The sequence below is a fragment of the Amia ocellicauda genome, chromosome 7 (assembly GCF_036373705.1).
Source record: "Amia ocellicauda isolate fAmiCal2 chromosome 7, fAmiCal2.hap1, whole genome shotgun sequence".
Lineage (NCBI taxonomy): Eukaryota > Metazoa > Chordata > Actinopteri > Amiiformes > Amiidae > Amia > Amia ocellicauda.
In genome coordinates, this window is record NC_089856.1 from 6,935,970 (window position 1) to 6,963,394 (window position 27,425).

At 37.7% G+C, this 27,425-nt stretch overlaps 3 protein-coding genes and 1 long non-coding RNA gene across 4 annotated transcripts in view; 1 reads left to right on the forward strand and 3 right to left on the reverse strand.

Moving 5' to 3' along the window:
- Nucleotides 1–447: 447 nt before the first annotated feature.
- Nucleotides 448–4,980, reverse strand: LOC136752641 (uncharacterized). Its single transcript, XR_010817324.1, has 2 exons — nt 4,705–4,980; nt 448–809 (listed from the first exon to the last, which is right to left on the reverse strand). It is a non-coding gene; the product is annotated as an uncharacterized LOC136752641 (long non-coding RNA).
- Nucleotides 794–9,622, forward strand: LOC136752639 (E3 ubiquitin-protein ligase TRIM35). The gene is made up of 6 exons (XM_066708129.1): nt 794–1,341; nt 5,482–5,577; nt 6,808–7,038; nt 7,170–7,192; nt 7,268–7,386; nt 7,609–9,622. The coding sequence occupies exons 1-6, from the start codon at nt 937–939 to the stop codon at nt 8,142–8,144; spliced, it is 1,410 nt and encodes a 469-aa protein (XP_066564226.1). The 5' UTR covers nt 794–936; the 3' UTR covers nt 8,145–9,622.
- Nucleotides 9,623–9,679: 57 nt separating this feature from the next.
- On the reverse strand, nt 9,680–13,156 carry LOC136752640 (zinc-binding protein A33). Its single transcript, XM_066708130.1, has 6 exons — nt 12,643–13,156; nt 12,120–12,215; nt 11,813–12,043; nt 11,663–11,685; nt 11,462–11,580; nt 9,680–10,779 (listed from the first exon to the last, which is right to left on the reverse strand). Exons 1-6 carry the CDS (start codon nt 13,045–13,047, stop codon nt 10,244–10,246), a joined length of 1,410 nt encoding a protein of 469 aa, XP_066564227.1. The 5' UTR covers nt 13,048–13,156; the 3' UTR covers nt 9,680–10,243.
- Nucleotides 13,157–18,158: 5,002 nt separating this feature from the next.
- samd1b (sterile alpha motif domain containing 1b) overlaps nt 18,159–27,425 on the reverse strand; it is a 29,060-nt gene continuing 19,793 nt past the window's right edge. Inside the window, exons 5-7 of the mRNA XM_066708131.1 lie at nt 24,770–24,875; nt 21,508–21,622; nt 18,159–19,062 (exon numbers count right to left, since the gene is read on the reverse strand). Coding sequence (XP_066564228.1) covers nt 18,913–19,062; nt 21,508–21,622; nt 24,770–24,875 — 371 coding nt within the window. The 3' untranslated portion in view covers nt 18,159–18,912. The remainder of the gene's footprint in view (nt 19,063–21,507; nt 21,623–24,769; nt 24,876–27,425) is intronic.

A 27,425-nucleotide genomic window follows, 5' to 3' on the forward strand; every position in this document is an offset into this window, starting at 1 on the left:
CTTGCCAGTGACAGCCAAAGTTGGCATTGTGCTGCCACCATAGTAGCCAGGAAGCGACCATTGGCATGGGCTCCATAGGGCACCACTATATTGCTTAGCCAGCTACATAGGCCCTGCAGCATATTCACCATGGTTAGATCCACCCACCACAATGATAAAATTACCTTAAAGCGACACTAAGTGGCTTAAAAACATTAAAGTGAATGACCTAGATTGGCCCCTCCAAAGTCTAGACTTGAAAATGATTTAGAATCTGTTGCAAGACTTCAAGGTTGGTGTTCACCAACCATCCCCATCCAACTTGACAAGTTTTGCCAAGAAGAAAGGGTGAATACCACACAATCCAGACGTGTAAACCTGATAGAGACTTACCACAAGATACTAACAGCTGTAATTACTGCCAAAGGTGGTTCTACCAAGTATTGATATGAATTCATATCTAACCAAGACATTTCAGTTTTTTTATTTTACAGTAACTGTTGTTTCACAATACAAATTCAAAGGGGGAAATGAAAATTCATCAAAAGGTTTGAGGTTTCACACAACAAAATGTGAAAAAGTCTAAAGGCACTGTACATTCCAAATTGTGCCTTGTAAATACACTATAAGTCTGATTGGTCTTTAATTTTCTCTCCATGATTTAGACAGGAAGATGATGATGCCTTCCAGAGGAAGTTGTAATTCTAAACCTCAGCTCTTTTTTTCCAGCAGGAAGAGGAAACATATGCCTTTCATGTAACTTCTTTTAGTTACAGTATTATATTTTTATGGATCAGCCATAAATGCACTTTGAAAAGTGTGAAAAAGATCTGTGGAAAAAAAGAGAAACGGCAAGTTACAGGAAGTTCACTCAGTCTGCATTCCAGTGAAAGTGAAAGTAAACAAAGAACAGTTTAGAAACAGTTACTCATAACAGTGAAGGCTAACTTTGAGGAAATGGCAGCACAATCTTCACAAATAGAAGAGGAAGTCTCCTGTATTGTGTGCTTTGATATATATAAGAATCCTATTATTCTGAAGTGTAGCCATAGCTTCTGTAAAGCTTGTCTGGAGAAGTACTGGAAAGAGAAGGGATCTCGGGAATGCCCACTTTGCAGGAGAAAGTCGCCTAAAGGCATTTTAATTGCTGACCTGTCCTTAAAGAACCTCTGTGAGTCCTTCAAGAGAAATAAAAGTCAGATATCCCGAGCAGGGTGTGCAGCGCTCTGCAATCTGCACAGAGAGACACTAAAGCTCTTCTGTCTGGAGGATGAGGAGCCTGTCTGCGCCAAATGTGTCACCTCAGGAAAACATGCCAACCATGCATTCTGTCCAGCAGAAAAAATTGCACAGGACCATAAGGTGAGAAAGTAGTTATTGAATAACAAAGTTTGTGTTTGTGTTAATCATGCCCCTTCTACAGGCACATGCACAGGGTTTGTGGAGAGCAGGGGCAAATGTAAAAAAGAGGCACTGCTGGTGATCTGTCAACCGGGGTGGGGAGGGGGGGAGTATTGTGCTAGCGATAAGTCGACCAGTGGGGGGTGCTGATGACACTATGTAACACAATTTTTGTTATTTCCTAATTGCATATGCCTCAAAAGTATAGAAGCAAGTAGTACTCCCTTCTAAATCTTTTGTAGTCATTTTTGTATTAATTTAGTATAAATACATGTTAATTGGGATTCATATATTGTTTTTTTCTGACTTTATGTGAATGAAAAGACACAAATTTGCCTGTTTCCTCATTTCAAAATATCACTGTCCTGGTCACAAAAGCAAAGTTAGTGGGGAATAATAGACATTTTCTATACTGTTGAGGCATAAGCAATTAGGAAATAACACTTACTAACCAGGAACAAAATAAAATAAAAATGTGTTACACTGTGTGATCTGTCAAGCGGGGAGGTAGGAAATCGGTCCAGCGGGGGGGGGGGGGAGGATGCAAACGAACACTTTCTGTGTGGCAAGGCAGTAGAGCTGTGGCCGTCACCCCTTTGCCCCCCAATCCCCCACTTCTACATGGAATAGCACAATTATGCCTTAATATAGAAAGTATATTTTCACTTTAACATTAATTGAACTATTTCCCTGGGCTGTCAAACATCCCAAAAGCATGTAGGCCATGAACTCTGTCCATCACAGTTTATCTGTGAGTCACAGAAAACTTGAACTTGACTAACAGTCCTCTGTTTAATTTGTTTCTATATATTTTTTTCTAAATGTGTACAAATGTGGGCTGATACGTATTAAAACAACTGCAAAGTAATATAGTGTACATCTTAATTAAGTCTGCAATCAACATTAAAAACTATTTGTTTTTCAATACTAAATCAACTAAAATTGGTTGATTGCGGAAACACACTTTTTATATAATTAAATTGGGTCAGTGAAGAAAAAGTACAAACTTTTCTAAATATAATTGCATTTATAGTATCATAGTGTTGAGGTTAGAATTAAGGTAGTATCTGAGATAGTGTCCCTTCCCAATTGAAATTCCACATTTGTTCACTTTCAGCAATTTCCTGTAATTGACATGTGATCAGTTGTGGAGGAACAATCTGGAGTCTGTAATTTACGGTGGAGTATTAAACACCTCACACATGAAAGAGTACCTATATAGTCAAAATGAGCAAAGGACTCAAATTGTAATATATACCATGCCATTGATGATTCCATTATGATTTCGGTATTTTCATTCACTGTGCATTATTAAGTTTCTCTAAAGTTCTTAAGATGCAACAAACTTCACTAGACCATCAGCACTGGGGAGTTAAAGTGGTGCAAGGTGTGATGTCTATGGAGTGAATTCACTCTCAAAATGAGTGAGCACAGAACTACAACTTTTATGTGCAAAACTACACTTGCATTTTTTATGTTATGCTTGCAAGGCAATTCTGCGCTCGTTCATTCTCGTTTACACATGCGCAGTTCTCTCTACTCGCTCGCAGCTCTTTTCGACAATTTTCAGGCAGGCATCCTAGATTATCATCGCACTATCGGTCTCTATTCTCATCAAACATGGCGGACCACATGGCAGCAGAGGCAGAGTCTAAAAAAACGTGGCTTTGCAGATTTTGAACGTTTCCTTTAGCATGTCCACATTCTATGAATAGAGGATGGATATGTTTTTAGTAACATAAAAAATATAATTACGACCTTAAGCCCTGCATATAATAATTCTCTTAAGGTGAATATCACTTAATGTAGAAAATGCTCAACGTTTAAACCCAATCTATAAATGACAAGACTGACACTTTCCAAACTGTTACACACATAAAGCACATAAAGCCACGTTCAGCTTTTTTAGACGGTTATAGGCGTGTGGTCTGCCATATTTGATGAGAATGGAGATCGATAGTGCGATGATCATCTAGGATGTCTGCTCTCTGTTTTTTGAAAGTCTGAAAACTGTCAAAAAGCTGCGAGCGAGTAGAGAGAACTGCGCATGTGTAAACGAGATTGAACGAGCCCAGACAGAACTGCGCATGTATAAATGTTGTTAGTGGATTTTCTTGATTCTTTTGTGCTTTTGTTTGAAAGTTTTTTTTTTTAGCGTTTAAAAGGTGGCAGTTCATGAGCTTGGGGGGAAACACTTTGTTTGTGAAGTATTATTTCTCTATTTTGTACATACAGCTAAAATGTATGTATTCTCACAAAACAATAATATTTATGGTCCAAATCTTCATTGTATGTGGATGTGTCTCAGTCAACACAACCTAAGTTCCCACAATATCCGTATTGTTACACCTTTCCTTTTTTTGGAAATTAACATTAGATCTCTCTCTCTCTCTCTCTCTCTCTCTCTCTCTCTCTCTCTCTCTCTCTGTCACACACACACATACACACAATCATTCTAACAAACACAGTCTCTAAAGCATTGTGGAAACTTAACGCTTCATTTAGCTCTTTTATGAGCAATGGTTGGGACCTTTGCTTCATAGTGCAGTACATGGCATTCCTCAGGAAGCATGCGATCACGTTTGTAGTTTCATGCTTAGTCTAGTCTGATAGTTTCCTCTAAACCAGGAAAATGAGGCTTGATCTAGTGTCCACAGGGTGTAGCACTGTAGCTTTTTATTTTGTGGTTCATGTGGTTTTACTTTTTTACTTTAATCTGCTTGCTGCTTGTTATAGTGAGTCTAGGGCTCTTGAATTTCTGTTGAAATACTCTCTGTTCCGGCACTTGCACTTATTCCTTCTGAAGGGGTGTTTCTATGGCCTACAATTGCCCAAGGATGCATCTGAACCTGCTGCTTTTCCTCTCCCCACCAGTCTTTCGGCTGTTTTCACATCTGGATCAGTCTTTCAGTTGCTCTGGGAGTATCCTAGAGTGTAAGTCTTGCTAGAAATTTCCTAGTCTGTGTAAAATTGTTTGAATTCTTGTGAAGTCCTGTTGTAACAGACTACAACATCAGGTATGCCATGTCGGGAAAATTGCACTATCAGTTTGCAGATTATTGATGACTGGTATTGATCTGTGGTTAGTCAGTTTCCCAGAAATTGGAGAGACTTTCTTTATGTGCTTGCTTTTTGCATTCTACTCATTTGAAAACTTTACAACTTTACATTTACTCTTTTCTTTCTACTGCACAGGATTCGATTTCTGTAATTGTATTACATATATTTGACGGTTATAATTATTTTATTTGCTTTGGTCGAGGGCTCTGGTTCTGAAACTCGCTCTTAAGATTCAGTTTTGTTTTCATTACTGTTATTTCTTACCTTTCTGTTGTGTGTATGCTTGTCTGTGCTGTAAATTCCCCTTTTGTTCCAGGGTTTTCCTTGCAGCACTCAGGAGTTTGACACTTCTGGGGTACCAGCAGACCTGTGTGATTCCCATGCTGAATTAACACACAAGCTGTTGGTGCTCCTTAAAATAGTCCATGACTGAGGCTGAGTTGTGTGGCACTGTAGATGGTAGGGTTCCCAACAGCTCTTCAACCAGTCCATGTCTCCTGTTTACATGAGCATTGAGTTTCCTCTGCCCAGTGCACTGCCGGTGTTGGTGCACTGGGCTAAATGTCACTGTGCAGTATCTTGTACACTTCATATTATACTGCCTGGAGGGGAGGCAACCATTAAGCCTAGGCCTTAAGCCATGGACCTCCAGAGATTTATATTCTCTTATAATAATCTGTTATCTACAGGAGTTTTTGTTTTTCTCTCTCTCCTAAATTTACTTAATTATTTATGGTTTATTATTTTGTGTAATTTTTTATTTCAATATGTAAAATGCTCTGTGGCTACCCTGCAAAGGGAGACATACAAAATAAAAATGCATTGATTGAAATGATTGCTGCTTGGCCTATCAGCATACATTTATTCAGACCATTGATAATAGAAAGCTAGTGATAGGCCTGCGACACATTTTTTCAGTTTATGTATATATTCAAGACATTTTATATTTGTTATGTAAAACTGCAAATTGTTGTCTGTGTTGTAAGGTTTGCCATTGATGTGTTTTTCCAGTACACTGTAAACTCTGTCATTTTATTCCAGAAGGAACTCAAGTCTGCACTGGAGCTCCTGCAGAAGAAGATGGAAGCCTTTAATGTAATGAAAGAAACCTATTACGAAACAGAAGAATATATCGTGGTAAACTTAATAAATAAATAAATAAATACAAATTATTAATATACAGACTGGTGACAAATTAAAGGAAAAAACTACATAAATTGTCTCATTAAGGTGTTGGGCCACCATGAGCATCCAAAACAGCTTCAATGCGCCTTGGCATAGATTCTACGAAGCTCTGGAACTCTACTGGAGGGATGGAACACCATTCTTACAAAAGTTCATTTGGTGTTTTAATGATGGTGGTGGAAAGCATTGGTCCAAAATCTCCCATAGGTGTACAATTGGGTTGAGACCTGGTGACTGTGAAGGCCATAGCATATAATTAATATAATTTTCATACTCATCAAACCATTCAGTGGCCCCTTGTGCACTGTGGTTGGGGGCATTGTCATCCTGGAAGAGACCACTCCCATCAGGATAGAAATGTGTCACCATAGGATAAAGGTGATCACTCAGAATAACTTTATAATGATTTGCAGTGACCCTTCCCTCTATGGGGAAAAGTGGATCCAAACCATGTTAATTGCTTAATTGTATCATGCAGTACACCTCTTTGGAGGCATCTGAATTCATTATGTTCTTCCACTCATTTATTAAAATTAAAGGGTTTTCCTTTAATTTGTCACCCGTCTGTATATATATATATATACAGTGAGGGAAAAAAGTATTTGATCCCCTGCTGATTTTGTACGTTTGCCCACTGACAAATAAATGATCAGTCTATAATTTTAATGGTAGGTGTATTTTAACACTGAGAGACAGAATAACAGCAAAAAAATCCAGAAAAACGCATTTCAAAAAAGTTATACATTGATTTGAGCTACAGTAGCTCATCTGTTGGATCAGACCACACGGGCCAGCCTTCGCTCCCCACGAGCATCGATGAGCCTTGGCCGCCCATGACCCTGCAGTTTTGGTGATGCTCTGACCCAGTTGTCTAGCCATCCCAATTTGGCCCTTGTCAAAGTCGCTCAGATCCTTACGCTTGCCCATTTTTCCTGCTTCTAACACATCAACTTTGAGGACAAAATGTTCACTTGTGGCCTAATATATCCCACCCACTGACAGGTGCCATGATAACGAGATGATCAGTGTTATTCACTTCACCTGTCAGTGGTCATAATGTTGTGGCTGATCGGTGTATATATATTTATATAAATTTTAAATTTTCAGAGTAATAACTTAAATATGTATTTAAAGATTACAAGAATAAAAATATTAAAATAGACATAACCTTTTCTGTTCCAGATCCAAGCTGAGAAAACAGAAAGACAGATAAAGGAGGAGTTTGAGAAACTCTACCAGTTCCTACACGATGAAGAGGTGGCCAGGATAGCTGCACTGAGGGAGGAAGAGGAACAAAAGAGTCGATTGATGAAGGAGAAGATTGAAAACATAATAAGAAAGATATCATCCCTTTCAAACACAATCAGAGCCCTAGAACTGGATATGTGTGCTGAAGACATATCATTCCTGCAGGTAAGAATTGTTTAGTCTTTAACAATAGTTTTCCTAATTGCAGACCAACATTAATATGTAATCACAATCACATACTTATGTTTGTGTTGGTATGGATATAATTAATACATTATCTATGTGTTGTTTTCCAGAACCACAAGGAGACAAAGAGCAGGTATGTAAACTCCAGCCCATCTTCCTCTTCTCAAACCAAAGCCACAGCAGCACTGACTCCTGACTATGATTGCAGAGCCCAGTGCCCACTGCAGGATCCAGAAGGGGTTTCAGGAGCGCTGATAGATGTTGCCAAGCACCTGGGCTCCCTGAAGTACAGAGTATGGGAGAAGATGCTGGGAATTGTTCAATACAGTGAGTACTGGGGGGCAGGGGGCACACAGGAGGACCATTGAGCAGCATTTATTCCCAGGGTCAAAGCTTGGTGACATTTTAATATGAAATAATGTTCTCCAAGTATAAACATAAACATATTATTTTTTGGCACAAACATTATTTAATTATTAATTTATGTTTCAATTTCATAAAGTTGGTCATGTTTCAGAATATGCTGAATATTTCACTTGTATCTTTCAGCTCATGTGATTCTGGATCCCAATACAGCAGAGCCCCGCCTCTTACTTTCTGAGGATCTAACCAGCGTGAGACGGAGTGCTGAGAGACAGCAGCTTCCTGACAACCCGGAGAGGTTTGAGCCCCATGTGTGTGTCCTGGGCTCTGAAGGATTCAACTCAGGGAGACACTACTGGGATATTGAATTGGGGAAAAGATCTTTCTGGTGGTTTGGTGTGGCCAAGGAGTCCATCAACAGGAAAGGAGAACTCACTGTAAGCCCAGAAGTTGGATTCTGGACTTTATGTTTGCATGAAGGTGTTCATATAGCACTCACTTCACCAATGACACCACTCACTGTGAAGAGGAAACCCCAGAAGATCAGAGTGCAGTTGGACTGTGACAGAGGGGAGGTGTCATTCTTTGATGCCAATGATCAGGAACATATCTATACTTTTATAGAAACATTCACTGAGAGGGTGTTTCCAGTCTTCTTGCTTGGTACTGACCGGGTTCCTTTGACAATCTGCTCATTGAAGGTTTCTATAACAGTGCAGTAGCACAGTGTGTTGCGCACAGCTTGCATGAACAACACTACTAAAAGTTTTGACTGTTGGGGTGGTCACTGGTCACTGCAGTCTAAATAGCAGAGTTGTGCGGGAGGAAGAGTTTATGTGGAAATCTGATGTACTAGGAGATTAAATCTAAAATAAATGAGCTTTTGACAAATAATTGAAAATAATCCCTGAAAAAATGGCCAACAGACTTTTTTTGGTACAACATCTCCCAGAAGCCCTGGAAGAATTAATCATGGTTTGGCAGCACCTGATTTGCCAGGCTGAAATTATTGGTCAGTACACTGCATATAACCAGGAGCACAGCCTGATACTGTTACAGTTCTGTGACAGATGTAGTTTCTCATCATTGGTCCTGTAGTTCATGGCTCATAAAACATTTGTATTATCTTGTACTATCAAATACTATCTTGTATCTGTGTACATTTATTTCCTGAACCATATCATATTAAAATGTTCTGTATCCTATATTGCAATTTATTTTCAAGAGGCATGGAAGTAATATATCACTGAATTAGCAGATATGATGAAACCTCCAGTGTCAGTGTCTTGGCATAATGTATATTGGGATATAACTGTTCTCATCTGAATAAAATGCAACAACAAAACAAATGAATTATTAGAGATGTAAATTCATTGATAACCTCAGGTGATGGACAAAAACTTTGGCAGAATGTTCAGTGACCTGTGGCCTGATGATAGATACCTACCTGACTACTGTGGGCATGTCTCTCTACTTGAAAAGTATTAATCAATCTCAGCATCACCTGGAACTAATCAAGCTCTGTGACCTTTTACACTAATGATGGGATGCTCCCTATGATGGGTAAGACTGCCTCTGAGATGACAGCCTAAGGCAGGGACTGTTACATGGTGATGATGGAATGTAACCTGAGGGGAACCTGCTTGTGAAAATGTCTAGTATTGATCAGCAACTATATCAAACTTACCCAAATCATTCAATTTGACATATGCAGTATATGTATATCTGCCTTTCTTTCGGTGTCTTCAGAAGTCTGTAGCTGACACTTGGTTCCCAAAACATTAGATTTCCCTTGCTTTGACACTTCCAGGAGATGAGCTAAACATGATTACATTGATAACAAGCCATCCTGTTGTTTCCGAGAGTCATATACAAGGTCACAGAAGTGGTGAAGTGGAATTGTACCAAAAGGCATGACAGAGGGGCATCATATTTACTAATTTCGATATTATTCAGTAGCCAATATAATCTTAGACTTGCATATAAATCCACATTTAATGAATATTAATTTATTCTTTCAATTATTTCCATATACAGACTTTTTCTTTGTTCTGTTTCAAGGTCTCGCCCTATAAATGAACCAATCTATTTTGCTCAGGGCTCAGAACCTACACTGAGTCCAGGAATCCTCTGTATCTCTGTCACCTGTATCTCTATATTATTTTATTGCTATTTTCTAATAAACATCTTATTGATTCAATGTCGTCCCATGGATTCCTTAAAAACTGGATTTCTTACACAAAGAAAATCTGCAATACATAGATCTGATGCAGTTAAAGTCCCTATAATTTCAGTATTCTACTAGTGTGACCCATTCTTGACATGTTTTATGTTTCCTAATCTCCCATCAGGATTGTATTGTGTTTTGCATTCAAATATCTCATTGTATAAATTCTTGTCTTAACTTTTAATTTCATTGTATGTTAAGGTTTGTAGAAATTTGTAAAGAGAAACAAGCCTATTGCTCACGCACACTGAATTTATGCTGGCCACTGACAATTACTGTAATTTTATGGGGAAAAGTTTTGGTAGTATTGTTTTTTTTTAATGCTGGGCTTTAGAATAAAATGAACAGCAGAACTGAACTATTCACATAGAAATACTGCTTTACAATTATCATGGGCCTCTGTGTATGAGAAGACAATATTACATTTCAGTAATTTAATTAATTTATTGTAGATATATTTTTCATCAGGTTTAAACTGGAACCGTGTAATCTGGTACATCCCATCACCTTTCAGGGGCCAGTCGAGTCACATCTTCATTTAAAAGAGTTCTTCAAACAAGCTATGAACCTACATTTTACTCTCAATGCAGTGTGTTATTCCAATGTTATAGATATTTTCACCGGGCTGATTCGCAGAGGAACAGGGTCAATGCCAGGGCAGAAGAATGGAAATAGCCTCTCAGTAAATGTGTCTTTAAAAGTGAAGATAAGTGTGTTGTCACTGGGGTCAGAGAATGACACCTCCCCCCTGTCATAGTCCAGCTGCACTCTGATCTTCTGAGGTTTCCTCTTCACAGTGAGTCGTGTCCATGGTGAGGACAGTGCTATGTAACCCTGATCCTGCAGACCAATTATCCAGAAGCCTCCTTCAGGACTCACACTGAATTTTCCTTTCCTGTCCATGGACTCTTTGGCCACTCCCAATAACCAGTGAGATTTGTTCCCCAATTCAACATCCCAGCAGTGCCTCCCTGAGCTGAATCCCTCGGAGCCCAGCACAAATCTAATTTGATCAAACCTCTCTGGGTTGTCAGGAAGATGCTGTCTCTCAGCACCGACTCTCACACTGCTCAGATCCTTAGATAGTGAGAGCCGGGGGTATGCCGTGTTGGGGTCCAGAGTCACAGGACCTGAAAGGAAAAGGAAGGATTAGAAATCAATGCTGAACTGTATGTTTATACATGTTTTCTCTCCTCTATGCAAATTGTGAGCTATTCTGCAGCTCATGAGGTCTTGCGGGCCCAACAGTTAGCTTATTTACCATACAACAGTCAGTTCTTGCAATGTATTGGTTATAGCTAATCAGCAGAAACTGGCAATTAACTGATACACCTGAGCTTAGAACCTGGGGTCTGGGGATAATAGTCTGCTATTAATTTCTAATTTATCTACATTATTTTACTGTCATATAAAAATCTATACATTATTGAAAAAAATAATTCACACTATTAGAAAACAATGCAGTTTAACTGCTCAGTTGTGTTGATAATGATTAAATAATGTGAGAAAATGTAATGTTGAAATTTCACTATTTCCTGCTGGGGAATGGTTGACTGCCAAATGCTGCTTAAATGTTCCTCTTGCATTGTGAAAGTCTGTAAATCGCCCCTCCTTGTGCCCCCTGCACCAACTTTATGAAATTCAGACATAAATTGATTGTGACAGACAACTGATGAGTAAAACAATAAGAACACAGTACAATGTTTATACTTGGAGAAAATTACTTAATATTAAAATGTCACCAAGCTTTGACTCTGGGTGTAAATGTTGCTCAATGGTCCTCCTGTGTGCCCCCTGCCCCCCAGTACTCACTGTATTGAACAATTCCCAGCATCTTCTCCCATACTCTGTACTTCAGAGAGCCCAGGTGCTTGGCAACATGTATCAGCGCTCCTGAAACCCCCTCTGGATCTTGCAGTGGGCACTGGGCTCTGCAATAATATTCAGGAGTCAGTGCTGCTGTGGCTTTGGATTCAATAGCAAAAAGCAGAAGACAGGCTGGAAATTGAATACCTGCTCTTTGTCTTCTTGTAGTTCTAGAAAATGACAACAGGTCTAGTTAATAAGTGTTAATAGACACAAAACTGACATGAGTATAAATGTAGATAAACATTAATATAATTGTTCATTGACTGACTATTGTCACAGAGAAACAGTCCTCACCTGCAGGAATGATATGTCTTCAGCTCCCATCTCCTGTTCTAGGGCTCTGATTGTGTCTGAAAAGGATGACATCTTTCTTGTAATGTTTTCAACTTTCTCCTTCATTATTAGACTTTTTTCTACTTCTTCCTCCCTCAGTACAGCTATACTGGTGGCCTCTTCATCTCGCAGAAACTGGTGAAGTTTCTCAAACTCCTCCTTTATCTGCCTCTCTGTTTTTTGGGCCTGGGTCTGGAATAGAAAACAATTAATACATCTCTGTCTGCATTCTTCAGATTTCAACTGTATTACCACATCAATACATTACCGTAATGTGTTTTGCGGTCTGATCAAAGATTATTTTCATGTATTTGTAGACTTCCAGCTTCTTCTGCAGGGGCTCCAGTGCCATCTTGAGTTCCTCCTTAAATTAAATTATAGAGTTGACACTAGTGGAGAAACACACTAACAGACATCACTGCCATCACACAAAACATGGCACCTGCACAGAGCATGAGCACAATCGCAAGGAAAATGCAATTAACTCTTCAAATAATAATAATATATCTAGTACAGGTGAAGTCAATACATTTTTTGAATTTCTCAGGTGATAGGGAAGTTAGGGCAGGGGCGTCCAAATCCAATTCCAGAGCTCTTGCAGTATCTTCTTGTTTATTTTACAGCAGGCGTTTAGTTAATTTTATAATTTTCTCAGGTAGGCTTATTTCAGAATTTCACTTTTTATTTTTACAGCTACTATCTTAAAATATGTTAATTACTCAATATACTCACAGAACATTTTATAGGTGGTTTAATTTTTTCCTTAAAAATGATACATTCTGTGCACTTACCTTAAAATCCAGCACAGCCTCCTCTAACGGACAAAGCCGATGGTTTTTATGCTTTTTGGAAGTTTGACAGACCAGGCAAAGAGGCACTTTATCCTCCAGACAGAACAACTTCAGTTTCTCCCCATGTTGAAGGCAGACTTTTTCACACGCTCCTGAAGGTCTCCGACTTTTGTCATTGATAAAGGACTCACAGAGATTCTTTAAAGCCAGGTTGAGGGGAGGATTCTCCATAGACGACACTATCCTGCACACTGGACAATCACGTGAGCCCTTCTGTCCCCAGTACTGCTCCAGACAGGCCTTACAGAAGCTGTGGCTGCATAGCAGTAGAACAGGATCCTTGTAGATGTCACAGCACACAGGACAGGAGAGCTCCTCTTCCATCTCAGAAGATCTTGCTGCCATTTCTCCACAGATTTCCTGCTCGTTCTGTTCATGGATTCTGATTACAGAGATTTAGTTTCATTTTCGCTGACTTGGGAAGGGAAAACGTGGACAGGAACCCAAAATGTATGTGTTGTGAAAGGTATATAGTACTTCTCCAGTTCAATGCTGCCCCCTAGAGGAACCTGTAGCTCTGTACTTGTGTGCCAATCATTGCAGTCATAACAGGTTTCTCTGTAATTCATGTTCTGTAGATTAGAAGACCAATGCAGTTCTCTTTAAGAAGTTGCAATACAAATTTGAAAACATTTATAAACATAAAACCTGAATTACCTAAGTTCATCTACTATCTCAAATGAAGGTAATTTTACCTGCAAATATTAAATAGAAACATGCACGGTTCCTAAAATTATGCTAGTGTGTGTTCGCAAGGTGAATAGTACATTTCTTTCAACTTTTTTTCTTAATAAGCAGAGCAGGAAAGAAATACCCATTTTGATAATATACTGGAAATTGATTTAGGAAACCCAAGGAGCTCTCTCTAATACTATTGTGACACACATAAAATAAAGTAAATACATACTAAATAAAGGGATGGTGGAGAAAAGGTGTGCGTTGGAGGAATGCATTTGCATATTCAAATAAACGAGACCAATAAAAGAGACCAAACTTTGGCTCGACTCTACTAATGTCTTTTTAGTCTGCACTGCGGCCTGGCTGATTGCTGGCTCTCAATAGAAAGGGGCTTTAGAAGTATCAATCAATAGTTCCAGCTCCTGCACACCAGTCCCCTATTCAGACATCAGGCACATTTGAAATTCTCAGCAGTATGCCCGCTTATAAGGTGGTGATTATTGGTGACTATTGTTAAGACATGTTGAGATTACGTCACCAGCAGTATGTGAAATGCCTCCTGAGGGTCAGTGTGTCTCATATGGCGGGTGAATCGGAAGTACTGACTGGTAATAATAGTGTTATACACGCTGGCATGAATTTTATACAATTTTCACGATCAGATATTAATTTTATGTTCAAAAAGAAAAAAGTAGCAATTATCCTCTTAAAACTGCTGGCTGACAAACTGGCATGCCTCTACAAACAGTGGCTTTTATAATTGGAATAACTTTGGGGAAAGGCTTGGTTTTTACAAAAGAGGCAGGCTCCGACCTAAGTGATCAGACAACATGGCTCTTAGGGAGCACTGACCAAGCCACAGCCTTGCAGTCCTATACTGTTCAACTCCCTATAGCCATCCTTGACCCAGGATCACTGTCCGATGAAGACAATAGATTTTCACTGCATGTACTACATTAGACCAAAAAGCGATCTATCTCATTGCAAACATAACTCTTCCCCATCTTCTGTTTTTTTCATTCACTAGGGGCCCTGACACCAGTGACTTGATTAGAAGTGAGCCAATGTGGTCCGTTGTGTTGATGTTCAAATGGACTGACCTCTGTAGTGAGAAAGGCAAGTAAGATGCTCAAGGTTGCTGTTAGACGGTCGTACCCACCTGCTCGGTGGTGTTCTTGTCAAATAAATATTGATTAATTAAGACTGAAATACAACTACAAAGGGAAGATCTAATTCGTTTTAAATTACTGTCAAGCAATTCAACAATCACTTTGATTACAAAGATTTGTATATAGGTATACTTTGTAGATTATAAAAAAACAACATACATTTACAGTCTCGCCTCATCTTCCCAGAATGATTGCCTTGTCTCTCCATTCATTCTCTAATGGTCTCAAATCAGTTGACCATGTCAGTTGTCCAGTCTCCACTCTCTACTGAAAACTACTGGCCCTACATTCTCTCTGTGCTGCTTCAACATCCATCCATCCATCCACCCATCCATCCATGTTCAACAACTGCTTCTACCAGAACAGGGTTGCTGTGAGCTGGAGCCAACCTTGCTGACAACAGGACACACAGCTGCTTTAATATCCTTATACCCTAATGAGTCTTGAGAACATAATACATGTATATACAAAGTAAATATAACTTTTTACTAAATCGGTGAATTTCAGTATGATTCAGTATGAGGCATCATGATTGAGAAAATAAAGTAAACCTAATTTCTTTTGCACAGCTTACAAGTCTTATTGCACTTAATACACTGAAGAACTGATGAATTATGTAAACAAATTATTCAATTGTGTGAACATACCTTTATTATCGTATTACCATGTATCACTTGCTTTCAAACTGAGTTTATGCAGTCATTATTTGTTTTGCTGCATCACTTCATACAGTTACAAATTACAAGCCTGTTATACTTTATTACATGAAATGTAAAGAAAAGTACATAATGTGAAATTGTACTTTATATTTTATTCAAAATGTGTTTTTTACAAAAAAACAAAAACAGGAAAACAAGCAAAAATCAGTACACATGTATCATTTCAAGTGTGAAATAATAAAATATAAAAATAATAATAATAAAAAATAAAATAAAAATCAGTCAATATTCTGTATGCAATTTAAGTCCACACTGAACAACCACACTGTTATAGTAACAGTCTCTTATAAAAACATTTGTGCCTTTATTCTGTTGAACCTCAGTCTGATGCATTCAAATGCAAGACGAAGAGGAAGAGTTTGTCAAATGTCCCTGTTTTGAAGGGATTCCTTCAAGGAAAGATTGGAAAATTCATATTAAAAGATCGAAGATTTGTAACATATCCAATGGCATCCCATATTTTGTTATCCATATGAAGACCATTTATTTCATTTTGAACACATGTGGTTCTTGGACTGGTTTTAAATTCCTGCATCAGCTGTAAAATACAATTGAGAAGCATTTGTATTGCATACTCATACTTAAATAACTTCAGCTTGACCTTGTTGGTTACTTTCCTCAAACAAAAACACGGCACCCGCAGTTGAATTTACCAAGCTATAGACCATAATCATGTATCACCTGTGGCCTGGAGATTAAAACAAACAAACAAAAAACAATAAGTATACTCTTTCTTTAGTAATGATTATGAATTAAAATGTATAGAGCACAGACACATAGAAACTAACAAATTAATAACATGATCTGTTGTCTTACAAGTCCCCTATTAGACATTGTGTAAAAACCCAATGTAGTAGACAATTATATTTTTTCTTTCTTATTAAAACAAAAACTTGCTTTTCATGCATAGAGATACCCTCTTTCAAATGTTCATAGCTGTTGATAGACTATATACACAACATAATCTGATTCTGCTATCAGTCTTTGGGCAGTGAAACTACTGCAGATTTGGAAACAAATATTACATTTAAAATTTAAATGACAAAATAAAACAATGCAATAATGCTTTAACATTATTATTGTTAATTAAGATAAATATTGTATCCATTAACCTGGTTTACCATTTTTCAGAGATCAATGTAAGATAAAGTAAGATCCTGCTCCTGGCACTCTTTCGTCAAACACATCCTATCAAATATCAATGGGATGAAGGTGAGGAGTCTGGAGACAGGTGTTCAAAACTGTTCTTCCTCTTTCTAATTCAGAATTGGTGTAGTCTGTGTGTTTGGGGTCATTATGCCAATTAAATTAATGCACAAGTAGCCTTCCTGGGGTAAAGCAGGGCAATTTCTAACCTTCAAATTACACTTCATGTTTTACTTCAGCTACTACACAATTTTAGACTCCTGCCCTGCAGTGTTTCCTTGGTCTGAAAACTCCTTAATCACTCTTTTTACCAGTTTCTACAGGTTCATTCACAGCATACCCTCTCTTACAAACTATACCTTCTAATACAAAATCATATTTTCAACATGATAACTTACCATTTACTTCTCCCGTACCTGCCTGTTTAACTGGCTTGTTCCAAGAGTTTCAAATGGTTCCATTTTCTTTGTTCTGGTTTTAAAAAGTGTGCAGCCTTCGGACTGCAATGGCAATAGCTGAGGTAAAATGTCAGAAATAATCTTTGAACAGATTGGATATAAACCGAATAAACCATTTGTTTATGTACTGTTTACCTTTTGTAGTAGGATTGTATTAAGCTCTGCATAATTTGGATTACCAGGGTACGCAATGAACACACACTGAAATTAACATTCTGCCTGCTCCACTACAAGACAAATACCAAACTCTGTGAAACCTGGACATTGTTTTACCTGAAAAACTTCATTAACTAAAAGTCCATTAACTGAAGTGACATAAAAAAATGCTACACTACCTAAAATCTGAATTAAATACAATGTTGTACGGGTCAGAATTGTATTACAGCATTCATTCATTTTTTAACCATTGGGAATTTAAAATAATTATTGATGCAATATTTAATTTCTGGTATAACAGAAAACATATTAGACCAAAGTATTCAGTGGTTTTGACATTGTTTCTTTCCAACTTGTCTATTATGTATTTTAATGAAATACTACAAAATAATTGTAAAACTCTTCTTTTCTCAAATGGTTTCATGTATCCTATACTTTTGAAGATTAAGCCAAACATTTCTGCTTGTTATATATAAAGCAAAATCATTAATCAACAGAAAAAATTATAATAAGAGACTAGCCCTTTGAGTAAGGTTGCTGCTTACAATGTTACTACCACCAAAAGCATTTGTAAAAAGTCGTACAAAAGGTCAGAAAACATGTCTTCAGCTTGCTTTGAACATGGCATGTTAGGAAGATCACACTGCAGTCATAATATCATGACCACAGAAAACCTTCTGATTAAAGAAAGGGATTAGGAAAATAATGCACCCCTCATGCTGCCCTTCACAGGACAATACATCACACTGATGTGCATAGTGGAAGAAAATGTATTTATACTATGTTATGCAATTAAATAAATATATGTGTTACTGGAAATTATGCAAGTGTACATATTTTAAAGTTTTTCTTCTTAACTTTTAACTTATACACTTTATTTTTATAGGAGGGAGGGACCTGCTATAAATCACACAAATTCATGTACTTGTAACCAAAGAGATATATTTTATGGTGCAAATTAATCTAGAAAAAGAGAGATGATACAGAAACCTATATTCTGATAAGTATTTATGCCATCCAGATTTATATACGTACTGGTAACATAGTTACATCCTGCAAAATGGCGATCAGTTCCGTTATAAAAAACGACACAATGTTAAAATTAAATGTTGAGGCCTGAAGAGTTTGCGCATGTCTGACTGCTTTTATTGTTGTGTAAAAGAGGGATTCAGGTAGTCTCGTTATTTTCTGCCACAATAAGAAAAGACACAAAAAGTATGGACAATCATAGAGGGTCATAAGAAGGACTATCGTCGATCAATTTTATATTTTGCATACATCACTAGACTGTTAAAATGAAGCATCACTTACACAAACATTAATTCTCTGACTTTAAAGGTATATGGTTATCAAAACAGGACATTTATGGGAAATTAAATTTAAAAAAGCTTGTAACAATGCCATAAATAGGGATGTTTGATTTTTCCATTGTATAACATAAACAACTCCAAAAATCCTTATAAAAACAGCATTAGTACAAAATTGGATGTGTGAGCTAGTAACCTTGAGAATGAGAAAAGAGGTTGTCATGAGCCAGGCTTAAAGAAACCCTTGCGTACTGTAAACAAGAAAAGTGTACTTGGGAAGAAATGGATCAAAGGGTTTCACAGTCAGATGGAGCGAGTGGAAGCCAGTCTGCTGGTTGTGAATGCAGATTTCAGTAAGCTTCAGCAACGGGGATCCTGAAGTAAAACACATTATACGGGCGGAACAGAGGATGGCATCCTCCAAAATCAAAGCAGAGGGTCTGAAGCCCTGACAATGCTGTTATTAGCTACAGCTTTGCATCAAATCCTTCCTTGCCAAGATGGTGCAAGCCTGTCGGGCCGAACAACAGCACCTTCACCTCTTGAAAGATGTAAAGCTGCATAGCATGGAGGTGTATCAGCACAGTGCGCTGTCATCCTGGAAGTGGGTCCTCTGGAGCTCCTTGACATGATATTCATAGATCTTGAGGGCAGGGCCAAGTCTGATTGACAGCCCTGTCAGCACATCATTCCGCTGCATGAGAAGGAGGGATTTTCCATCAATTTCCTGTGTGGGGGGTTCAAGCAGAATGATGAGAAACAGGAGAGTAAGGCAATGATGTCCTACATTTGCTATTTTGCAGAGTGACTCTACACCTGGTCATGGGCCCAGTTCAATAAAACCTGTTTGCATGCTGCTAATGCAAAACATTGCAAATAAGTCACAGCTCTGAATATCACAGCGCCATGTCCGGCTGTATTAAAACTAAAATATCAGGAGCTGCAAACAGGGAGGAGACATGCTTTGCCAGTGTATTAAGGCCCTGTGAAATCTGCATTGCAGAGAAACACGGACAGCATTTCAGGGGGAAAAAATGTATCAGTTAAAATAATTATATATACAAATTGAATATAATATTGAATTGAATAGAAATACATTGAAATAGCACTGTTTAACAAGAGGCTTTTAGAAACACACAATCATGGGAATGCATGTAAAAAATGCACTAGTTGCCCAAAATCAGTCCAATATTTATTTATGACAATCCCAAAGTAAATCAATATATGTGGTGTTTTTACCCTTCACTACATTTACATGAATAAACCCACTCCCCCATTTATGTACATATTGTTGTACTGAAATTATTATTTACTTGTATTAAAAATACATGAATGAAATAAAATTAACAGCTCGAATAAACAATTTGCAAAGAGTGTACAGACTTGCTAAATATAGTGTGAAGAATGTATTTTACACAAGTGATTTAGTCACACGCTGTGGATCATTCTGCGCAGAAGCAACCCAAAATTGAGCCATGTGTTCACAGAAATCTTTCTGAGAACATCGCTGCTTAAATAAATCAGGGGCTGCACAGAATCTGAGATTTGAGGTTGTGAGACATTTAGCAACAGTAGTGAAGAAAACAAAGGAGAGTGTTTCTGAGACTTTTGTATTTTGGAACTTGGAATTCAGTCAAAATACACATCACTGTAACACCTGAGCAATGTAGAAAAAAAGTTACCCAAAATGTAGGTACCCACCTAAAGTAATTTTTTCACCCACAATGAAAAAATCTAACATAAAAACAAGCCCGATTGGGCGTGAAAGATTAAGGCAAAACAACAACCAATAGAAGTTATAATTCTATAGCTTCTGATATGCCAAGTCATACTCTCAACAGCAGGTAAGATTTGTCGGCTGTATATTTTAGTATTTAAGTCAGTGCAGTTGTACAGAGTAGGTTTGGTCAGTGGAACAGCATTGGCAATGATGATGCAGCTCATTCGTTACTATGAAAATGTCGGAAGCTCTGACTTGGTGTTTTAAATTCCTGGAGGTTCTGTTGGGAAATTAAATCCATCTGCCCACACATTAAACATAATGCTTAATGCCAAACTTGCATGTGTAACACATGGATAGAGTTATTAGCAGTAACCAAATTATCAGAAACCAAGTTGAAAGTGAATATAATGAATCGCTGACAAAGAAAATGCAATTATGTTTCATAATGGGGATTGTCTCCGAGAGACATATTATATATTTCTCAATATATTGGAAAATAAGAAGTAGTCCCATGTAGTTTTATAACTGTAGGCAACCCAATGTTTTAGCAGAATCATGAGAGCATTTATTAGACTATTGGAATACTAAAAATGCGGCTTGCTAACTGTACAGACAGCCGACACTTAATGCAGCTACTCCCCCAACAGAGAAGTTCATTCAAAGACTGTTGTTATGTGTTGATGCTACAGCTGTGAACAGCCTGACAGACACCTATTCCAATGTCTCACATCACAGCTTTATATTTAAACAAACAAAAAATGTGGTATACCTTTTACCGTCAGCCCTAGGCAACTGTATCCTACCGTAAGCAAATTGTCAACATAAAATGTGGCAGGCTACTATTTTCACTTGCACTTGCCAAGTCGCAAATGTGAATGATTTGGTCGCAGTTCAGGACCCTTCAATTATTCTTATGTCCTAAGGTTTATACAAGAAAATACCTGTATTATCCAATCATTAAAAAGCATTTAGTAAGATTTAATCAATTAAAGTGACCTAATAACCTGCCCATAAACAAGCTGACATTATAATATGAATGTGATTAGAATCCTGTAATTCAGATTAATACCAAGACAATAAGGGAAAATAAATGTTTTTCAATTATCTACTTTGAATCTATACAAATACCTCCAGCAATATAGCTTTTTTATTATATGTAACTTTAAAATACTTAAAATATGAGTAATGGGTTTTCCAGGTTTATTTTAATTTGTTTGGCTCCAGGCTAAAAATAATGCTTTGTTTTGATTTTGGCTATTGCTACAATGGAAACAAATGCTTGTCCAGTGTGACACTCACTTTCCTTTCCTTTTCATATCACCCTGAAAGCCACAGTTTATCAATTTATTAACTCTTGTTACTCAGCTTTATGGGATACAAGAGGAGAATCAGCCCTCATTGCAAAGGTTATACTGCCCTCCTGTGGCTGTGAGTATTATAGACACTGACCTGCATCCTGAAAGCGCTGGCCTGCTCCCCAAATCCAGCCGCCGTGAAATAGCTGACCACGTCCGACACTGTCCAGTCCATTGGGTCCACACTGGGCTTCTCAGACTTCACAAAGCTGTTAAATAAGAGGGGAAAGTATGAATCTCCTTTGACTAACAAATAACCCCCCCCCCTACCTAAAAGCCTAACTCGATATATAAGTTTAATTTTTTTGTACAATATTTTACCACTTTCAGCTTTGGCACAAAGGGTTGTATCAGAGTAGAAATGTGTTTAATTAAAGTACTGTTTTATTAGCATAAAGACATGTATTATTTATTTTGAAGGAAATGAAAAATAATGTGTTTCACGGATTTAAGACCCTGGATAATTTAAGATTTTATTTAAATGTAACACTAGTGTGCAAATGTATTCTAATTGCAGCTTTTAGGTTTGATTGGTTTTGCATAAGAAATCACACCTGAAGAACTCAGGCTGTGATTAAATCAAAAGTTTGACCCACCCGCTAATCGAAAACTACAGAACTGTACTCAGTTGCAGCTTCATTTTCAGTAAGATGTCACTTTCTTCTAATCAGAAATGTAATCGCTATGATGTACAGCTTTGTAGTTTGCTATTAGCGGGTGGGTCAAAGTTTTGAATCCGGACCCAAAAACTAACAAATGATTGTCTACTTTGGCCGATTACCTTACTATGTAACGTGCAAATTAGGGAAAGAGAGAAGAGGAACAGAAATCTAAGGACAATAATTACTGGGCTTTTAATGGTCTTGGTTTGTCATCATCTTTGTCACAAAATAAGCAGTATGAGAGAGTGAAAGGTCATTCCAAGCATCAGCAACCAAGTGAAAAGCTATTTATAATAACGATTGTAACCTTCTGACATCAGTCTTACATAGGCATGTTTTCAAAGCTTCAAACGTGTGCTAGCCAGAGGTTTTAAGTTCTTGTACAGAATTAGATATTCAAGCATGGAGCACATTTTTTACTTACTTGCAAGCTTCACAGGGTGTTAAAACTCAGTATGTAAACCCAACTCACACATTTAAAAAGCATTTTCTGCCGAGTACCAGTGCTCAATGAATGTCTAAGCTCCTCTAGCTATGCATATATGTTTATTTTTGTATTAGCACAACCACATAGACATTTAGCTAATCAGTGGACCAAAACAAGTTTTCAGCACTAAATGACAAAATAAAATATAATGTCTGGAAATTGGTGAAAGAATAAATAAAATTAACCATCTCCATAAAATGCGCATCTAAAATAAAAATGTGTTGCACTGAATTTTGCTGCATTTTTCTTGCCCACATAACTGCCTCTTTAAACACTATTGCTATTGTATTTTGTTAAAGAAATACAGTAATAGAAACAGATAGGCTATGCATAATTTACATTTTTTGAATTACATGGTAAATGATTAATAATGTCACATATTACATTATTTAAAATAGATCAATGTTTAATTCCATATATATTGTTACCAACGGAAATGTCATTTTAGATCACAAACTAAATAATGGCCACCAGTAAATTATATAAACTTCCATTGAAGGCTCTAACCTTTCCTTTCTTAAATATTTTCCAAGCCTTGAAAACTTAAAATTCCCCCTTTACTACAGTCTTACACAGACTGCTGCTATGAAGCATGCACAAGTAAAGTTTGAAACATTTTAAAATAGTCGCAGTCACTGAAACAATGAAAGAAAAGTGAAGCCCTTCGCAAAACTGCATAAAACATCAATGTATATTAAAAAGCAAACTTCACCTTAAAGGCTATTTTTTAGTTCTTCGTTCATTAACAAAGGTTTAATATGAAGTTTGTTTTGGAGACAATGTATTCAACTGAATACAATTCAACTGTATAACACACAGTAATACAGGGAAGGGGAATTTAATATATATATATATATATATATACATACACTCACCTAAAGGATTATTAGGAACACCATACTAATACTGTGTTTGACCCCCTTTCGCCTTCAGAACTGCCTTAATTCTACGTGGCATTGATTCAACAAGGTGCTGAAAGCATTCTTTAGAAATGTAGGCCCATATTGATAGGATAGCATCTTGCAGTTGATGGAGATTTGTGGGATGCACATCCAGGGCACGAAGCTCCCGTTCCACCACATCCCAAAGATGCTCTATTGGGTTGAGATCTGGTGACTGTGGGGGCCAGTTTAGTACAGTGAACTCATTGTCATGTTCAAGAAACCAATTTGAAATGATTCGACCTTTGTGACATGGTGCATTATCCTGCTGGAAGTAGCCATCAGAGGATGGGTACATGGTGGTCATAAAGGGATGGACATGGTCAGAAACAATGCTCAGGTAGGCCATGGCATTTAAACGATGCCCAATTGGCACTAAGGGGCCTAAAGTGTGCCAAGAAAACATCTCCCACACCATTACACCACCACCACCAGCCTGCACAGTGGTAACAAGGCATGATAGATCCATGTTCTCATTCTGTTTACGCCAAATTCTGACTCTACCATCTGAATGTCTCAACAGAAATCGAGACTCATCAGACCAGGCAACATTTTTCCAGTCTTCAACTGTCCAATTTTGGTGAGCTTGTGCAAATTGTAGCCTCTTTTTCCTATTTGTAGTGGAGATGAGTGGTACCCGGTGGGGTCTTCTGCTGTTGTAGCCCATCCGCCTCAAGGTTGTACGTGTTGTGGCTTCACAAATTTTTTTGCTGCATACCTCGGTTGTAACGAGTGGTTATTTCAGTCAAAGTTGCTCTTCTATCAGCTTGAATCAGTCGGCCCATTCTCCTCTGACCTCTAGCACCAACAAGGCATTTTCGCCCACAGGACTGCCGCATACTGGATGTTTTTCCCTTTTCACACCATTCTTTGTAAACCCTAGAAATGGTTGTGTGTAAAAATCCCAGTAACTGAGCAGATTGTGAAATACTCAGACCGGCCCGTCTGGCACCAACAACCATGCCATGCTCAAAATTGCTTAAATCACCTTTCTTTCCCATTCAGACATTCAGTTTGGAGTTCAGGAGATTGTCTTGACCAGGACCACCCCCCTAAATGCATTGAAGCAACTGCCATGTGATTGGTTGATTAGATAATTGCATTAATGAGAAATTGAACAGGTGTTCCTAATAATCCTTTAGGTGAGTGTATATATATATATATATATATATAGTGCATCCCTGTTAATGACAGGAAACCAGTTAAACATCTCCATTTAAATAATAAAGCCCCATATCCCATCCCCATCTCCACACAGATACTCACATCTCTCCATTCAGAACTCTCTCCTCGCTCACGTCTGTGTCTCCCGGAGACGCTGTGGGTGTGAGCAGACAGGATGCAACACCCACCTCCATTTTGCAACTAGAACCTGCAGATCACACAGCAAAATACAGGATATATTAATATATTCAGGTCTTCATATTCAACAGAAGAACTGACAATGTGTGAATCGTCAACTATTGTAAATATTTTAAAACTGATATAAATTACTGCACAATATATGAAGTCATAAAAAACATACATACATACATATATACAACTGTGGAAAAAATTAAGAGACTACTACAAAATTATCAGTTTCTCTGGTTTTACTATTTATAGGTATGTGTTTGGGTAAAATTAACATTTTTGTTTTATTCTATAAACTTCTGGAAACATTTCTCCCAAATTCCAAATAAAAATATGCCATACATGTAGATATATATATATCACACACACACACACACACACACACACACTTCTAGTATGATACAACACCTATGTAAGCTGAATTTGAGCTTAATGAGATTTTGTATTCGAAAAAATGATTATGCCTTTAAAAAAAGCTGAGTTTGAGAACTCCCCTCATAGTTGAGCTGATTCAATGACCATGTGTCATGTCTGGAATTGAACCACTTATACCCTTGCAGAATAAAGAATGCGTCATTTAGACCGGTTTCAGAAACAGTTCATCAACCTTTTAAGGACAAACTAAACAGAATTCTGTTTGCTGAATGTCTTGGCAGCAGCACGCCTAATGTGGTGAAAAAGGGAAGGAAAAAATAAATATAGGGGCTTGATAAATCCTAGCAATTAAGATTTATAAGACAATTAATCCTAATGCCCAGGCCCAGGAGACACTGGCATAAAGGCACATCTGTATATAGGGGCTGCTGTCATTCACTGTATTGTTACAGAGCAGTTCACACAAGATTCACAATCACTCTGGAAGATCACCATATTCATTAATCTCTTCTCTTTTACTTAAAGTGAATGTAGAGTTTCTCTTTGTTGTTTTGCTTTCTTAAACTAACTTTATAGTTAGGTGTTAAAGTCAGTTAAAATGTAATTTCACTTTGTTTTCAACATGTCCTCTCCTGTGCACTGTATAATGTGTGGCATGCCCCTCTAGGTTTGCACTATGCAAATATGCACTATGAAACAACAATGTAAGAAACAGATACCAAATTCCTTGTGACATCATGGGTCATTACAGATGTGTAACCTGTTCAGGAATTATAATAATAGGCTTGCTGTTGTTCTTGGTCAAAGGACAGGTTTGTCACAACCCCATAACATAAGCATAGTTACTGAGAAAAAACACTAAAGAAAGTGAGTGAAATGTAGAGAAATGTATTTTTCAGAATCCCACTATTTGCTCATTATATCCTGTTCTGTTAATAAAGTAGAAAGTAACATATTCTAGCAACGTTTTAGTTGCAATTGATTTAGGTCTGTTGCAGTTCCCTACATTTGAGATGCAAACAAAGAAAATCATTGACCATTGTTCTGTGTAACTGAAGTGTTAAAACACTCAAATGTTGGACCGTCTGGTTAAAAGTATGTGCAAATTGCTTTGACACTACAGTGATTCGTATGATAATTGGAATGGGTTGGAACCTGTGTTGTCCATTTTAACCAAGCACCCAACCTGTGCACCTAGGCAGTGACTACGCCTGGGCAGATAAAGGGACTGGAATGTTCTTGGCCAAGACCTGAGAAGACTATGTAGAATTGATTCAGTTATTCAAAAATCAAGAAAGGTATCAACTAGGTCAATCAAAAGGACCTTTTCAAGATCAACAATGATACTGAGACTGGGGAAGATAAATGAAAACCGAGTTTAAACATTCAGAACTGAAAACAGACATTTATTCACATAGGGCAGTAAAAGTCTTACTCCTTGGGATCATTCAAAAATATAATGGCTTTGATTCTTGAATCATTAATATCACTAAATTACTATTGTTTAGCAGACACCTTTACCCAGGGGAACTTACACTTGTCGCAAAATATACATATTTCAAGAAACATAGCAGTAAGAGCATGAACGTAACACATACAACTTTAGACAAAATAATAGTAATATTAATGAAGATAAATGTAAAAGTACAGCATAGTAAATAAATAAATACAAATAATGATTATATTTAGGGGAGTTAAGGGGTAATTTTGTCTTCCAGCAATAGCCTCCTCCGAGCGGCCGATGAGGCACCTTGACCCCCACCTTGGAAGCTCAAAGAGGCACAATCACCCACCCCAAAGGGCTGATGAGGCACCCGAGCACAGAGGGCGAACAGTGCACCCGCCCCCCAAGAAGTGACGAATCATCGCCAACCAACGGCTGCTGATGTTCCAACACCAACCCACATACCACAGCCAGCAGCACACATTAGGCCTAGGCCTAAGCCTAAACTGTGGACCCCAAGAGATTTATTTTCTCCTATAACAATCTGCCATCCACAGGAGTTTTAGTTTTTCTCCTCTCCATGCCTAATGGTTTATTTTATTTTGGTTTCTTTTATGTGGGCTTATTTTAGTTTCAATATGGTTCAATGTTTATTTATTTATTATGTTGTTGTGTGTTTATCATTCTGCAAAGCGCTCTGTGGCTACCCTGCGAAGGGCACTATAAAAATAAAAATTGATTGATTGATTA